We start from the raw sequence: 13,012 nt of genomic DNA on the forward strand, positions 1-13,012 counted from the left end.
TTATAGCTCTTAAGCTTTTGCTGGTAAAATGGTTGGATACTATGGTCCCGACTTTTGAATTTTGGGGACTGTTCTTGCTTGATTTATACTTACTGGAGTAAGCGGAAACAACTTATTTTCCAGCAAGTATGGAAAAATTGTTGGACTCATTGCCACAGATCTGAAACAGAAAACTTCTTCTCCTTTTGTTAGTGTGGTAGAAGAATATAATTTCTTATTTAGCGGTCATCAAAAGTTCACAGTAATGATCTATGTGTTTATTTGTTAGTTCACTCCTTGAGTGTAGCTTGGTCCCCTCATTACTGGTACTTGCTTTTCTTTTTCTTCCATCTTATTCTTATCCCTCCTGTGCTGTAGGTTGGGGGTTTTGTTATGGGGAAGGGGGTATATTTGTTGACATCTGTGATCTCTATTATATATTTCAGTTATATTGTCATTGATGTACAACATTTATGAAGATTTCAATAAAAAGATTATAAGAAACCATTTTGCTTTTAATACAATTTTGGAGCTTTTGAAAGGAGGAATATATAAATCAAAATAAATAAAAAAATAAGTGATAAAAAAAACCCTCCTGCAATCACTAAAGACCTTTTAATTATAGGGCCACGTCTAGTCCTCTGGAATTCTATGACCCTCGGTCCTCCAACAGCTCCCTTTCCCTTTACATCGCAAGCCAGCACCAGCGAGCTGAGCCGGCCAGAGCGTACGCGCTGCCCTTCCGCTCACTCCCATAGTTCCCCGCGCGCCAAGCCACTTCCTTTTCCTTTCCGCCGGGGGAAACCGCCGCAGCAGCCGTCATGGTAAGAAGAGGCCCGGTTGTCAATCCGCTGCCATCTCCTCCCCGTAGTCCCGCGATGGCTGGCACCGAGTGCTCGACCGGCGCCTCGGGGCCTCCGGTTACCCGGGTGGCCCGGTATCGGGACGGAAGCGGTCTTAAATGGAGGCATTTGTGGCTCACCCTCTGCCTCTTTTCCTATGGCCGCCGTAGTTGAGCGCAATAACATTTTACAGCCCCCCCCCCATGCAGTAAATCCAGGGTCTGAACCTCTCCTCTTCCCCTGGGGTGGGAGGTGGCGGGTACTGTCCATCTCAATAAAGAGATTACCCCTTTCAAAAAAAAACAAATAAGAAGGGGGGGGGGGAGAAGAAACCTTTCCACTGCATAAGAAATTAGAAGGAGCTGACCTATGCAATTCATTTTTGCGGGGTTGGGGAGAGTGTTTTTCCACCTTTTAAAAATGCATTGGGGGGAGGGTATTTAAAAATGTTTTTCTCTGGGGGGAGGAGGGAATGGGCTGCTATTATGAAAACACTTTCCTCTAAAGTCTTATGTTTGAGGTGGGGTTGCTTATGAGGTGTTTTTTTTTTATTTGGAGGCATGTGTGTGTGCAGATTATTAATAAACAAATAGTTTTCCTTTTAAAACTTTTTAACTGGCATGCATGTGAGCCCTTTAATAAAAACAATAACAATTTCACAGTAGAAATTTTATTTGGGAGGTGGATGGAGTTGATTATTTTTTCTCGAAATGGAGGGACAATTGCAAAATTTGGATTTGTAGCACAATGATGATGATGATTTTTTTTTTGGTACTAGGCCTGCTTCAGCATAATTACACCCAGGTCTGCTGGGAGCTTTAGCTCTGGTGTTGGCCACCTAATGATTGATGTTCGGTGGCCTTCCTTGTTTATACATGTTCTGTGTAAGACCTGGAAGCAAGAATGGCTTGGTTTTAATAAGTTGAAATAGCTGGATGTGGGGCCTGATCATTTCACCTTGATTGGGGTTGGGAGGAAAAAAAACAAGTCAGCAAAAAGAAAAACTTGCAGTAAAAAAATCAGGGATGAAGATGGTGGATTAGGTTGTGCTTTGAGACCTGTGGTGGTTTGTAGTATGCACGGTTGGAGGAGAGGAGAGAGGATGTTAAAAGTTTAATGGGAAAGTGCCAGTGGAGGTCTACAGAGGCAAGGTGACATGAGGTCTGTGATGCGTTCAATTCAGGGCATGATTGCAGGATCCTAATGCCCCTATCCCAATGTGTGAGCGTAGGGAGGTTAAGTGACTTGTGCAGGGTCATATACTGAGTTTATGGGAAAGGGAATGGAACAGGGTGAGGGCAACTTGAAGGCCATGGGAAAGGATATTTATGCACTTTTTTTTTTTTTTTTTTTTTTTTTTTTTTTAAGAGCTGCTTGATGTGGTTTTGTATCTCTGTTCTCATGGTCTCCTTTCTCACTGCTGTGTAGGGAGTGGATATTCGTCACAACAAGGACCGCAAGGTGCGGCGGAAGGAGCCCAAGAGTCAGGATATCTACCTTCGGCTCCTGGTTAAGGTACGGCTGCCTCTTAATTCTGCCGTGTTTTGTGCCTAGCGCCCTTTGCCTGAGGGGATTGCCAGCCTTGGGGATTCGTGTGGGTGTGCTGTGCCTTTATGGTTAGCGACCAGCTCCCAAGGCACCAGGATATGGCTGATAACGGGGCCTGCTCTAGGCCTTGGGTGGAACCGCAAGGCCCAAATGTTTGCAGTGGGGGTTTCTGACCATGTCTTGTGTTTTTTTTTTTTTTTTTGCACTGGCAGCTCTACAGGTTCTTGGCCCGGCGCACGAATTCCAAATTCAACAAGGTGGTACTGAAACGTCTCTTCATGAGCCGTGCCAACAGGCCACCTCTCTCCTTGTCCCGCCTGGTGAGTACAGGAAGGAACATGTTGATTATAGAAGTATTATTTTATCCAGGCATGCATTAGTAGCACACGTGCAGCCACCTCCGAGGTGCGAGAGCAGACTGCATGACACCTACCGGAGAGAATAAATATTGTTGTCCGGTTTTATTTCACAAACTGAGGCTCAGGAAGATAGTGACTCACCAGAGGGTCACACACAAGGGGAGTTGGGGATGAGCTGTAGATTTAGAGCCAAGGCAAAGAGATCTCTGCTGGCCAACGGTATATAAAACACTCAAACAAGATAGTCTGTGTTCTGACGTAAGCCGCATGCTGTGGTTTTCATTCTCACTGCTCTTGCTTTCCCCGATCTCCTTCCACCACCCTTCAGATTCGCAAGATGAAGCTCCCAGGCCGGGAAAGCAAGACGGCCGTGGTGGTGGGCTGCATCACCGATGATGTGAGGATACACGATGTCCCCAAGCTGCAGGTATTGATGGGAGTGGGGAGATGAGACCGGCCCCTTTTCCGTCTTGGGCTTCAGAGGGGCTATTTTGCACCTGCTTTTCTCATCTACTGAGGGTCCTGCAGCCACCCATGACTTTGCAGAGGGGGTGGGGGCTGGTGTCCCAAATATTACTTTCAAATATTGCAACGTTAAGAAACATCTTAATATTATTGGGTCCAGGTATGGATTGACTTTGTCAGGGGTTTCCTTGGAGTGGTTGCTGCTTTCATACCATATTATCCTCAGAACACAGTGGAAGGCCAGTGGAGTTCAGGTTTATTGGGCCACAATTTATAGCCCCCCCCCCCCCCCCCCCAATTTCTGTAGCTCTTTACGACTGAGGCATGTCACCGGGTCATCGTTCAAAAAAACCAAACCCAAGCCATTGAAAACCAAATTCTTGATGGTGTCAGGTGTTCTGCAGTGAGGGAATGGGAAGGGGTTTATTTCACTGAAGAGTTGTGTGTGTGTGTAACACATGCTAAGAATACAGAACTGGTGGCAGCAGTGGGATTGAAACATGAGCCTCAAGGTCTCAGCTGTTGTGATTAGTATGGGGAATGCAGCCAGACTGTGAATATTTATTTTTTTTTTAAAACAATTTTATTTTTCCCGTGCCTCAGCGAGTCGGTGCTTGCAAATCTTTTTCTTGAAATGTAAATCTCACTAACACGCACGTCCCGTACTTTAAAGCTTCGTGCTGGTTAACGATGTTGGGAAGGGGTAGGATGGGGGTGTGTGTGTGGGGCAGTTGAATTTGATTTGGGTATTAAATCGCCCCCTCTCTCCCACCCCCAATAGGTGTGTGCCCTGAAGGTAACCTCAGGGGCTCGCCACCGCATTCTGAAGTCTGGGGGTCAGATTATGACTTTTGACCAGCTGGCCATGGCCGCCCCCAAGGGACAGAACACTGTCCTGCTGTCAGGTGAGTTCCTCTGCCTCCCCTCTATCTTGCCTCCGTTCATATCCTTTCACCTTAAAGCCCCTTGCTGCGTAATACCGGTTGTGTTTCTGGGACAGTCCGATGCTCCTGCAGTTACAGGCTCCTCGTCACCACTTGGATGTTGGATTTTAGAGCAATGTCTGCCGGCTCGGGGGGACGTGCATGGTCTTATCCCAAGCTTCCTCCCTCCATTTCCCCCGCTGGATTAGCGTTTCTCTGCTGCTCCGAATTGCTTTAGTGATGCTTCACATGTCCTCCTGTCTTCACATGTGGGGGCTGGAGGGGGGAGGCTGTGTAGGATTGCAAGGGACCTCAAGAAGTCGTTGACAACCCCTTCTCCTGCCTTACTTTCAGGGCCACGCAAAGGTCGTGAAGTCTACAGACACTTTGGCAAAGCACCTGGTACCCCGCACAGCCACACTAAGTAAGTAGGATAGTGCTGCTCACCTGCACTGCCCGGGGAAGTCAAGCCTCGGCCCAGCATGCATTATGGGAATCTTTGTGTGAAGGGGTATTTAGGTCACGAAGATCGGATAATGCAAAAAGCCCTCTTATTAAAATGTGCCCGACTCTGGCCGAGTTTGGCTCTTTAATCAAGAGCTGCCTCAGGGGCAATAAATGCTAGCAGGACTTATTGTGCGTCTGCAAAGCTGAGGGCAAAATATCGTGCATCCACTGTTTCATCTAACCGGTTTGATCATGAATCTCAATTTGGGAACGTGTGGTTGTGCCACGTAGCATCACTTTCGATAATCGCTGCGTTCAAGTTGTATCCTCAAAACACAGATTGGGCATGTGTGACTGCGGAACGTTTCGTTGAAGATTCGGCCGCAAATTCAGCAGCGATCATCGAAAGTGATGCTACGTGGCACAACCACACGTTCCAAAATTGAGATTCATGATCAAACCGGTTATATGAAACAGTGGATGCATGATATTTTGACCTCAGCCTTGCAGGCCACAATAAGTCCTGCTAGCATTTATTGCCCCTGAGGCAGCTCTCGATTAAAGAGCCAAACTCGGCCAGAGTCGGGCACATTTTAATAGAGGGCTTTTTCCATTATCCGATCTTCATCATCTTTACTGCTACACAGCCAACTGGATCGGCTTCCGACTTGTTTTCTGGGGTGTTTAGGTCTTCATTCAGCTGTAGGATTACGCCTTGTTTAATCTCGCCGCTAGAGGTTAAACACTGTTAAAAGTTTCTGTCTTCTGATTCAGCACACGGGCTGCAGATCTGCCAGACGGGGGCAAAATTCTAACTGGGAAGTAAAAACGGGGGCATACAGGAAAGGCAGAGCCAACGCAAGGCTTGCACTCGGCCTGTGTCCTTGGTATAGTGGTGCTCTCTGCAGAGCAGCGCCAGAGTCCTGTGCATTTTAAATCTTGCCGCTTGTTTTCTGATGAGCTCTGTTACTCTTGTCCAGTGGTGGCACACCTTGTAGCTATGGGACGGGTAGGTTCTCCGAGAACCATGGGGGAGGCTGTTTGAATCCCCGGCAGAGGAGGGTGCCTGCTCCCAGACTGACCGCTTACGTGTTTCTCTCTCTCTCCTCCTTAGGCCTTACGTCCGCTCCAAGGGCAGGAAATTCGAACGTGCCAGAGGCCGCCGAGCCAGCAGAGGATACAAGAATTAAAAGAGCCGCCAGTCTATTGCTTTGTATACAATAAAGAGCTAGAAATTTCAGACATGTCTGTCAGCGTGAGCGTTTCTCTCAAATGACAAGTGTTCGTATCGATGCAGGAGATGGTGCTGGGTCATCGCAGCAGCTCGGTGGGGCTAACTTAAAGGGGCAGTTTTGTGCCTTTGGTCATGGTCTGGTTCGGTTTCAAATTAACTATAGTTTCCGCACTCTCTCTCAGCCTAGTGCCACCGTCCTTTAAACCCTTCTGCTCCTCAGCTGTAGCCATGGCACAGCTGTGGCAACTTAGAGGATCTGCAGAGGTTGTCAGTGTGGCCCAAGCAATAGATAAAGGCGGGCATTTCTGTCTGAGCCGCTGCGAATTACAGTCACCCGGGGGACTTATCAGTTCTTGTCTAAAGCTGGGAACACTGCAGTAATAATCATACGCTGCATGTCTAGAAGAAAAAAAATTCTGTATAGCCTTTGGCTGGGGGTGGGGTGTTTTTTTTATATTGGTTTTTCAACTTTTCTTTAAACACTTGAGATGCAGAACTTCGGATCGGTGTAAGACACAGCCTTATCGTAGGTACATCACTCAGACACGCATAGGAACAACTTGAGTGGAAGAACATATTGTCTTAGGAAGTCCCAATTCTGGATATGGTAAATATGGCCAGTGGTCAGCTTGCTGCTGTCTAAGAGTTAAAGATGAAACACCAGGGCTTGCCCCCGGAAACTCTGTGTTCAACCTAAAGTGTTTCCTAACTTATGGATACATTTAAATCTGTGAACCCAACTTTTACAAACCAATACTCTTATCCTACAACCCCCTCCCTCCCTTTGGCTTTCTGTTTTAGTGATGTCACCTAATATCTATTACCTCTGAGTGATCTGGCGGGCTGGCCCTTCGGAATAAGAGTCGACTCGTGCACTTTTAGCAGTATAGGTAACGGGCGAAGTCTCGCTAGACAGGTCGTCGCCCTTAAATTTTGCTAAGGGTCCGTTTCCTCTGCTCCCGTTCGCTGTATTGTTACTGGGGGAAATATATTTGGAGAAGGCCGCCCACGCGCTCTGATTAAGATTGTGCTTTCTGAAGGAGGCGTTTTGTGCTACCACATATTCAAAAGGCGAATAGGTGAAGCATCTTTTGGAAGCAGTGTTGGCTAGCTGGGCTTTGATCAGTTTAACCAGTGGGACAAAATGACTCTCCGTCCCGCTTAAGGAATAATGTGTCTGCTGCTTGTAGCTGGGCCAATCGGGCGTTCCAAAGAGCCATAAACGGGGGAACATAGGCAATGGAGTCTGCAGTATCCGCTCACATTTCCCTTTGATGGCTTCCCCAAAGGATATGACACTCCCAGAAACAATGAACTGAGGTACCCTCCATCATCTGGCACTTTGGACACACTTTAGAATCCGCAGTTTTCGTCTGATAAGCTCGGGTTGGGGGAATCTGCCATAAAAACTTATAATAAGATTCTTTTAGAGTAACACTGTCCGATATTGCTGGTAGGCTGGTAAAGAAAAATGTTTTTGAAGTCTGGGAAGGATAATCAGAACTTTGGCCGTTCCGTCCCATTTTGTATAAATCTCTTTTAAGGCATTGCTTTCCCGTGCTTTTTATAATCGCTTTGCTAAACTCTGAGCTAGAAGGGCATTTAGTCATCCCTTCTCTCAGAATCTCCCGGAGAATTCGGGGAATTTTGTAGCTGATAGGTCTTACTTCTAAGAAAATGTAGCTGTAGCCAGGCGTAGGCTTCCGAGTCAGGGATTTGGTATCGTCGTCGTAATGTGGAGAATGCTAATATGTCCTCAGAAGAGGGGTCGTATAGCTGATACAGATATATGAGGCCCTTCTTTTGCCGTCTCTGAAATATACTGGCAGCCAGGCCTGGCGGGAAAAAAGAGGATTGTTCGCTATAGTTCTCAGTGGGAAGAGTCGAGAGGGGTGCTGGCAGTATATACACAGCTGCCACCAAGCTCGTCTACACGCGTGTAGTAGCAGCGGAGATTTTAGAGGAGTGGGAAGAAGCTGTGCGTCTATTTGGAGAAGAGGGTTAAGTGATGTGACTCCGTACCACTCTAATGCATGTCACCCCGAACCGACATCTGATTGAGAAAAAAATCCAGTCTCGCACATAGCGTAGGCAGCACGCTAAGTTATAGTATTGGAGGTTAGGTAAACCCAGTCCTCCTCCTTTCTGGTGGCCTTATCAGAATGGTTTGTGACAGCCTAGCCCGCTTGCCCTGCCATAGATAATGTCTCAATGCCTGCGAGAAAAGTTTATGATCCCTTTGCGTCATCCAAACTGGAAGCATTTGCAAAATGTATAACCATTTAGGGAGGAGTTATCATTTTGAATAATTGTATCCGGCCCATTAGGGATAACGGTAAAGAGCTCCAGCGGGTTAAAGTTGTTGTGGAGTGTTTTAGCAACGGTTGAATATTTGCTTTATATATGTCGTGTATGTTTAATGGGATTTTGATTCCTAGATATTTAAGTTGATACAAAATTATTCAGAGTAGTTAAATCACAAGCGGATTGTGATACATTACAGGAGGACCTTGCAAGACTGGAAGATTGGGCATCCAAATGGCAGATGAAATTTAATGTGGACAAGTGCAAGGTGTTGCATATAGGGAAAAATAACCCTTGCTGTAGTTACACAATGTTAGGTTCCATATTAGGAGCTACCACCCAGGAAAGAGATCTAGGTGTCATAGTGGATAATACTTTAAAATCGTGGGCTCAGTGTGCTGCAGCAGTCAAAAAACAAACAGAATGTTGGGAATTATTAGGAAGGGAATGGTTAATAAAACGGAAAATGTCATAATGCCTCTATATCGCTCCATGGTGAGACCGCACCTTGAATACTGTGTACAATTCTGGTCACCGCATCTCAAAAAAGATATAGTTGTGATGGAGAAGGTACAGAGAAGGGCGACCAAAATGATAAAGGGGATGGAACAGCTCCCCTATGAGGAATGGCTGAAGAGGTTAGGACTTTTCAACTTGGAGAAGAGACGGCTGGGGGGGGGGGAATTGATAGAGGTCTTTAAGATCATGAGATGTCTTGAACGAGTAGATGTGAATCGGTTATTTACACTTTCAAATAACAGAAGGACTAGGGGGCATTCCATGAAGTTAGCATGGGGCACATTTAAAACTAATCTGAGAAAATTCTTTTTCACTCAACGCACAATAAAGCTCTGGAATTTGTTGCCAGAGGAGGTGGTTAGTGCAGTTAGTGCAGCTGGGTTCAAAAAAGGTTTGGATAAGTTCTTGGAGGAGAAGTCCATTAACTGCTATTAATCAAGTTTACTTAGGGAATATCCACTGCTATTAATTGCATCAGTAGCTTGGGATCTTCTTAGTGTTTGGGTAATTGCCAGGTTCTTATGGCCTGGATTGGGCACTGTTGGAAACAGGATGCTGGGCTTGATGGACCCTTGGTCTGTCCCAGCAGGGCAATTTCTTATGTTCTTAAGTTCATTGGTCACCCATTTCAAAGGGAAGACGCCCTGCCAAAGCTGCTGTACTGTGCCCGTCAAACCTCTGATTTGTCCTGGTTTATTTTGAGACCCGCAAAACATCCAAATTGATGTTGTAAAGATAGGACTGCTGGCAGGTATGTAAGAAGGTCCGTCAGAAAGGCCATTACATCATCTTCAAATGCTGCCACAGTAAACATACTGGGTGGATTACCAAAATCTCTCACGTCTGGGGAGGCCTCTAGTTGGCGAAGTAGCGGATCAATTGAGATGATGTAAAGTAAGGTTCACAAGGGGCAGCCTTGCCAAACTCCTCTCTGGATAGCTATGTCACCCGATGTGCTTCTATTTGTGATTATACGGGAAACTGGGTTATCGTATAGAAGAGAGATATGCTGTAGAAATTCATCTCGAAATCCAATCGGCGAAGAATAGAGAATAAATACGTCCAGGACACACGCTCAAACACTTTTGCTGAGTCAAAGCCGATAGCCAAGGCCGGTATATTTTGAGATTGGCAAATGGCATATGCCGTTAACAATGGTGGCGTTTGCTTTCCGGCCTTTAACAAATCCGACTTGGCTAGGGGAAATAAGAGACGGGAGTATGATATTTAGCCGCTCAGCTAACACTTTGGCTAAAATTTTGAGATCACAATTGAGTAAAGATATAGGTCTATATGAAGCAGGCGTTAAAGGATCTTTGCCCGGCTTGGGCAGCATTGGGATGTGGGCTGTATTAAAACTTGTAGGAAATGCTTGTTGTTTTAATCCAGCAATGTAAAAATTAGTCAATGGTGATGCGAGCTGGGCACTAAGTATTTTATAGAAATTGTATGAAAATCTGTCAGGACCTGGGGATTTCCCCGCTTGCACGGAAGCGATTGCCTGAAGCCCCTCAATAGTCTGAATTGGCCTATTTAAGAAGTCAGTTTGAGCTCTGGAGAGAGTGGGGAGAGTTAAGTGCTGAAAGAAGGCCTTTTCCCTCTTCCCTTTCTATAACAGGTTCTGCTCTATACAACATTTCATAGAAACATTTAAATGTTTCACTGATGTCTGCTTGTTTGGTAGTTATGTCACCTTGGGGTGTTTTCATACATAGGATGTGGGATTTTTGTCGTGCGGTTCTTACCAGGTTCACCATAAGCTTCCCCGGCTTATTCCCAAATTTAAATAGAGCACTTTCCCCACGTCTCGATGCATATTGTGCTCGGAAGTGTAGCAAGGTGTTTAGGCAGCTTAACCGTTGATAGAAGGTTGTTCTGTTGGATTCTGATGGGTTCTGATTAAGGGCCATTTTGGCTTGTTTTAGTTCAGCTTCTAATTTTAAAATATCATTGGTCAAGATTTTAATGTGGGAATGTACGTATGCTCTGATGTCTCCTCTTACAACCGCTTTCCCAGTTTCCCAGAACAGTTGGGGGCTCAGTGATATGGCGCTGGTTAGTGGAAAGGAAATCTTGCCATTTGTCTTTGAGAAATATTTGAAACTTGAGGTCATCCTTGAGGTAAGAAGGGAACCTCCATAAAGAAAAGGTAACTTCAGGGCGTAAAGATACGGAGCCTGGGGAATGATCGGAAATTGCTAGGGTTTCAATGTCTGCTTTTTGGATACGCGTGAAAAAATCTTTAGCACCTAAAATGTAGTCTATGCGGGACCTCGAAACGTGTGTAGTCTCTTTCTTCGGGATGGTAACGGACGGTCTCCATATGTCAACCAGGTTAAGATGTTGACATAGGAAAGCAACGCCTTTTTCCTGTGTTTTCCCATGTGCGCGGAGCTTTTGGGTTGGTGCTGGGGTTTTTTTGTCCAGAACTGGGTCAGCAATGCAATTAAAATCCCCTGCCATAAGGAGAGAGTCCCATGTAGATGGGTAGTGATAATGTTTACCAATGTCACAAAGAATGAGTGGGTATAATGCATTGGGTGCATATGCACTGCAGATAGTAATATGGCTCCCAAACTACTCTCCCGTAACTAATATGTACCTCCCGTCGGGATCTGCGACACTCCTCTTTATTTGGATGTTGTTAGTTTTTATTAATCAATAGTTTATTTATTTACAAGTTTTTATATACCGTCATTCGGTGGGTTCCATCATAGCAGTTTACAACATTTGCATAAAACTTCTAATACATTTTCAATTCCTAAAATCATACATAAGTATTATAATAAGAAAAAGCAGTAAAATATATTAAAAAATATATTAATAGTACATAAATGAAATATAAACAAGAGTAAATATCAGAGAGAAAAAAAATAAAAGGTCAAATAAAATTTCTATATAAAACTAATAAAATAAGGCAATTCAATGATGAAAGGAGTCGGTGATCTTTTTTGCTGATAGAAGAATTAACTGAACGGTATATTGCTTGAGAGTGAATGTCAATGAATTTCAGGGTATGCCTTCCTGAACAACCAAGTTTTAATCTCCTTTTTAAAGCTTTTTATGTTTTGTTGTAAGCGAGTTTCAGCAGGTAGAGTTCCATTGTTTCGCGCTTGCTAATGAGATTGCTCTCTCTCTTACTTGTGTTAGTTGGGCAGTTTTTGAGGGAATAGGGTAAAAGTCCTTGATTCATAGATCGAACAGTTAAGAACATAAGAAATTGCCATGCTGGGTCAGACCAAGGGTCCATCAAGCCCAGCATCCTGTGTCCAACAGAGGCCAAACAAGGCCACAAGAACCTGGCAAGTACCCAAACACTAAGAAGATCCCATGCTACTGATGCAATTAATAGCAGTGGCTATTCCCTAAGTCAACTTGATTAATAGCCATTAATGGACTTCTCCTCCAAGAACGTATCCAAATCTGTTTTGAACCCAGCTACACTAACCACATCCTCTGGCAACAAATTCCAGAGCTTTATTGTGCGTTGAGTGAAAAATAATTTTCTCCGATTAGTCTTAAATGTGCTACTTGCTAACTTCATGGAGTGCCCCCTAGTCTTTCTACTATCCGAAAGAGTAAATAACTGATTCACATCTACTCGTTCAATACCTCTCATGATCTTAAAGACCTCTATCATATCCCCCTCAGCCGTCTCTTCTCCAAGCTGAACAGCCCTAACCTCTTCAGCCTTTCCTCCATAGGGGAGCTGTTCCATCCCCTTTATCATTTTGGTTGCCCTTCTCTGTACCTTCTCCATCGCAACTATATCTTTTTTTGAGATGCGGCGACCAGAATTGTACACAGTATTCAAGGTGCGGTCTCACCATGGAGCGATATAGAGGCATTATGACAATTTCCTTCCTAATAATTCCTAACATTGTTTGCTTTTGTGACTGCTGCAGCACACTGAGCAGACGATTTCAATGTGTTATCCACTATGATGCCTAGATCTTTTTCCTGGGTGGTAGCCCCTAAAATGAACCTAACATCGTGTAACTACAGCAAGGGTTATTTTTCCCTATATGCAACACCTTGCACTTATCCACATTAAATTTCATCTGCCATTTGGATGCCCAATCTTCCAGTCTCACAAGGTCCTCCTGTAATGTATCACAATCCGCTTGTGATTTAACTACTCTGAATAATTTTATATCATCCGCAAATTTGATAATCTCGTTGGTTGTATTCCTTTCCAGATCATTTATATATATACAAGCCGTTAAGCCCGTTAAAACGGGCTACATCCCTCTGTCTCTCACCTCCCCCTCATTCTCTCTCCCCTACCCTCCCTCATTCTCTCTCCCCTACCTCCCTCCCACCCACTCACCCACTCCTCCCCAGCCTCCCTCTCCTCTCACTCAGTCCCTCCCTCCCACTCAGTCTCACTCA

At 44.9% G+C, this 13,012-nt stretch overlaps 1 protein-coding gene across 1 annotated transcript; it reads left to right on the forward strand.

Moving 5' to 3' along the window:
- Positions 1-651: 651 nt before the first annotated feature.
- RPL18 (ribosomal protein L18) lies at positions 652-5,809 on the forward strand. The gene is made up of 7 exons (XM_029585500.1): positions 652-803; positions 2,250-2,336; positions 2,582-2,689; positions 3,057-3,155; positions 3,975-4,098; positions 4,471-4,540; positions 5,678-5,809. The coding sequence occupies exons 1-7, from the start codon at positions 801-803 to the stop codon at positions 5,751-5,753; spliced, it is 567 nt and encodes a 188-aa protein (XP_029441360.1). The 5' UTR covers positions 652-800; the 3' UTR covers positions 5,754-5,809.
- Positions 5,810-13,012: the final 7,203 nt, after the last annotated feature.

Source organism: Rhinatrema bivittatum, chromosome 19, assembly GCF_901001135.1.
Source record: "Rhinatrema bivittatum chromosome 19, aRhiBiv1.1, whole genome shotgun sequence".
NCBI lineage: Eukaryota > Metazoa > Chordata > Amphibia > Gymnophiona > Rhinatrematidae > Rhinatrema > Rhinatrema bivittatum.